At 36.4% G+C, this 2484-nt stretch overlaps 1 protein-coding gene across 1 annotated transcript; it reads left to right on the forward strand.

Moving 5' to 3' along the window:
- The first annotated feature begins 931 nt into the window (after window positions 1-931).
- LOC126886141 (uncharacterized) lies at window positions 932-2191 on the forward strand. The gene has a single exon (XM_050652989.1). It carries the CDS (start codon window positions 932-934, stop codon window positions 2189-2191), a length of 1260 nt encoding a protein of 419 aa, XP_050508946.1.
- Window positions 2192-2484: the final 293 nt, after the last annotated feature.

Genomic DNA, 2484 nt, shown 5'->3' on the forward strand with positions numbered 1-2484 from the left:
AACATGTAACATTATTCTAATAAAAATAAAGAAATATTTAACATATTTTGGTATTTAACTTACTGCACCTTTTACCTCCTATCAGTCATGTCTCGATTATTGACCCTAACAAGTACTACAAACGAGTTTTCGTTTACTCCTCAAGTGCCTCTTGTGCTTGATCCGCTACGGCAGTATTATGTAGCAGTGTTGGGATTTCATACATTTAATTCAATTCCAAACATTGATGGTGAAAAGTTTTATTTCTATGAGCAGAATGATCGTACAAAGTTGCGTTATATCGAAATTCCATCAGGATCGTATGAAATTACCGATATCGAAGCATACATTCGAAATAAATTAATGGGTATATACAATTCGGTTCAGGAGTTCACTTTAAGACCGAACAACAATACGCTTAAATGTGAAATTTTCTGTCAAGATCATACCATTACTTTCGAGAAAGAAGATAGTCTTGGTAAATTATTGGGTTTCTCCTCAAATAGAGTGTTAAAATCAGGAAAAATGCATTCTTCAGACCAACCTGTAAATATTATAAAAGTATCAAGTCTACTATTTGAATGCAACATTACTGAAGGAGCCTTCTACGAAGACAGACCTGTACACACCATTCTGCATTTTCCGATAAATGTTGATCCAGGTTTTTCTATTGATGAACGTCCTCATAACCCTATATACATACCAATAAGCAGCAGTATACGTGAAATTACCAAAATTACTGTTAGTATAGTCGATCAGGAATTAAGACCTGTCAATTTTAGAGGAGAGAAAAGTACGCTCCATTTGGATTTTAAGGAAACGATATAAATGGGTTTAATTATAAAACAAAACTCAAGTCAATATCCATTAGTCTCACACAGATCCTGCATGCGACGTGACGTGTCTGCCGCCAATAAAGCCTTTCTTGTTGCCATTGGATTAAAGCTGAAAGATGTCAAAACGTCAATACATTCGACGGGGGGTTCAACAGCAGGAGCCTCAACCTCATATTTTCGATCTTTACCAAAAACCTCTGTTCGATAATACTATTAGAAAAGAAGAATTTCGGACATATACACCATACATCAAATCATTTAATAATAGTGACGTTGTCGAATTTATCATAAATCAATCAGATGCATTTTTTGGGATACACGAAACGCTGTTGGAAATTAAAGGAAGTATAGAGAAAGTAGGTGATGGCGTGGTTTCTCTTGCACCGAATGCTGGAGCTTTCTTGTTTGATACATGTACGTATATCCAAAGTTCACATGATATGGAAATAGTTAGAGACCCAGGTGTAGTTAGCACTATTCGCAGTTTGTTATGTTATACTCCTGAAGATTCCAAGTTTCTCAGTACTGCAGGATGGAACTATCCGAATAATCCACATATATCGGGAGACAACTTTAGTCTACTGATTCCGATAAAACATATATTCAACATTTTCAACGACTACAATAAATTAACCTATGGCCGTCAAGTGTTTCGATTTGTTCGAGCACGCAATGATAGAGACTGTATTCTAGTGAAAGAACCTAATGCTACAACAACAACAACAGTATCTTTAACCGTTTCCAGCATGGAACTCAAGGTCAAGCATGTCTTTCCCAATGATGATATGAAAATTGAATTAATGACTCCGATTAAGAATAATGTGCCGATAACTATACCTTTCCGTAAATGGGAGCTCAATGAACTACCTTCACTTACGTCAGGATCTCGACGCGAGATATGGAGTGTAAAGACAACTTCATCTGTTGAACGCCCACGCTATGTCATTGTGGCTTTTCAAACTTCTAAACGAGATGACATACACGCTGATCCAACGTTATTTGATCACATTAGAATGTCCAGCGTGCGATTGGTTATTAATGGAGAATACTGGCCTAACGAGAGAATGCAATTGGATTTTGCAAAAAATGACTATGCTATAGCTCACTATAACTATACGGAATTCTTTCCTAGTTATACTCTTTCCTCAACAAAACATCCCATCTTAGATTATGCTGCTTTCAAGAAATATGCCTTATTTGTTTTTGACTGTTCCAAGCAGGATGATACGTCATTCAGATCAGGAACCGTTGATGTTAAACTGGAAATCGAAGCAGATGAAGGTTTTCCGGCAGGCACTCGAGCCTACTGTTTAATTGTTCACGACAGCCTACTCGAATACTTTCCTCTAACAGAAGTTATCAAAAATATTATTTAAGTAGGTTTAAAGAGTACGTCACTCAGTATCAATCATCACGCTTAATCATGAGGATTGCTCTAGTTGACATACAGGGATTTATGGTAGATGGATGGTTTGTACCCAAGGAACTCAGCATTGAAATTGGTTTTAAACGACATCATTACATATTTACGTCTCCGCAACCGTTTACTTCATTAACTAATCAAGATAAGAAGACAGTATTCTTCTTGGAGAAAAACGTGCATGGCATTCGGTATTCCAATGGTGATGTGGAATATTCCAAAATAAATCAAATACTAGAATCCAAGTTA

This window comes from Diabrotica virgifera, chromosome 6 (assembly GCF_917563875.1).
Source record: "Diabrotica virgifera virgifera chromosome 6, PGI_DIABVI_V3a".
NCBI lineage: Eukaryota > Metazoa > Arthropoda > Insecta > Coleoptera > Chrysomelidae > Diabrotica > Diabrotica virgifera.